Source organism: Bison bison, unplaced genomic scaffold (assembly GCF_000754665.1).
Source record: "Bison bison bison isolate TAMUID 2011002044 unplaced genomic scaffold, Bison_UMD1.0 scf7180017848273, whole genome shotgun sequence".
Taxonomy (NCBI): domain Eukaryota; kingdom Metazoa; phylum Chordata; class Mammalia; order Artiodactyla; family Bovidae; genus Bison; species Bison bison.
The window spans coordinates 15,547-16,928 of NW_011478846.1; the positions used below are offsets into that span (position 1 = coordinate 15,547).

General features: G+C 47.0%; 1 protein-coding gene across 1 annotated transcript in view; it reads right to left on the bottom strand.

Annotated features, from left to right (window-relative positions):
• Positions 1-19: 19 nt before the first annotated feature.
• LOC104992047 (protocadherin-19-like) overlaps positions 20-1,382 on the bottom strand; it is a gene marked incomplete at both ends in the record, with an annotated part of 6,211 nt that continues 4,848 nt past the window's right edge. Inside the window, 2 exons of the mRNA XM_010844774.1 lie at positions 20-347; positions 1,026-1,166. Of these exons, the coding sequence (XP_010843076.1) occupies positions 20-347; positions 1,026-1,166 (469 nt within the window). The remainder of the gene's footprint in view (positions 348-1,025; positions 1,167-1,382) is intronic.

Below are 1,382 nucleotides of genomic sequence, written 5' to 3' on the forward strand. Positions count from 1 at the left end.
GCCGCTTAGCTACACTCACCTCGGGCAGAGGCATGCCATTGATGATCAGGTCTGGTTGCTGGGGGCCCTGGCTGTTGAAAGAGTGATGGTAGATGTGGTTGGCGCTGGTATTGCGGGTATTCTGGTTCTCCACGTTCAGGAAAGTGCTCTCAGAGCGGCGGCAGCCCAGAGGAAGGGTCTGCTGGTGGTAGTCGAAATAGTTGAGAGAGGAGGTCAGGGAGGAGCAACTGACAACATTCATCTTGTCTGTCTCCTCCACATCCCGGGGTACCAGGCGGATGTCATTCTTACTGATTTTTTTCTTCTTGCTTGATTTCTTTTGATGACCATAGGAGTATTCAGCGATTCTATGTGATAGAAAAGGCAGCATGTATCGCTAACGCCCTCCCAAACCATGCATCAGTTAATAAACATCAAGCACCCCAGAGGGTTGCACCCCATCTCTGCTCCAGCTTCTTATTCTGGCACATCGCATCATCGGGTTTCTCCCTGTGCTTTTTACATGCGAAAACAAGCTGAGGGCCATAACGTTTTTATATTAAGCATAGTAACCTCTCGCTACCCTTTCCTCCTCAAAAGTTTGGATTTGGAATTTCTCCTTGTGACTGGCCACTTAACAAGGGTGTGGAGACAGGGGAAGTTGAGCCTATGGGAGAGAAAGCATGAAAATGCTCAAGTCTGGAGCTTCCCTGGAACCCAAAGGAACTCCTGGGTGAAATAAGCAGCAAGTCCTAATTTATCAGAAGATGACAGGAAGGGAATAAAACCTAATCCCCTTTCCAGTTCCTCCAGGCAACTGCCATGTGACAAACAACCTCAAGTCAGGTTCCTTGATAACTGACCTGATCAGTTTTCGACTGGAGCACGTCAGACCCTTTCCTTTGACAAATCCTCAGCTCCTCTCCTTCATACCCTCCTTCCCCCTGCCCTAGCCCTGCTCCCTTCAACTCCCCACCCCACCCCCGCATCTCCTCGAGAAATGTGATAGCCAAACCCATTTGAATGAGGGGGAAAAGGCTTTTTACCTCTTTCCCCTTAGGCTCACTTTCTCCTCAGCCTTTTTGTCTTGCTCCTCGCTAATGGGAGAAACCGAGATGCAATGCAGACACTTGCTGTTTTGTCCTTTTATAAAACAGCCGAGGAGACAAGTGATGGTTAAACAATTACTGCAAAGGAATTTAAAGGTTAGTGCATTCAGCATCCTTCTCGATTCAGGTGTACCTACAAGCAGCTGTGCTGCAACTGGAACATAAAGAGCTCAATTTAATTAACACTGACAGAGACCCAGCAATGTGCACCAAAGACACTAAGCATTAAGAGAGTTGTCCAAAAAAATACATTTAAATGTAGCCAGATTCTCAAAGTCATTTATTACTTTGCAT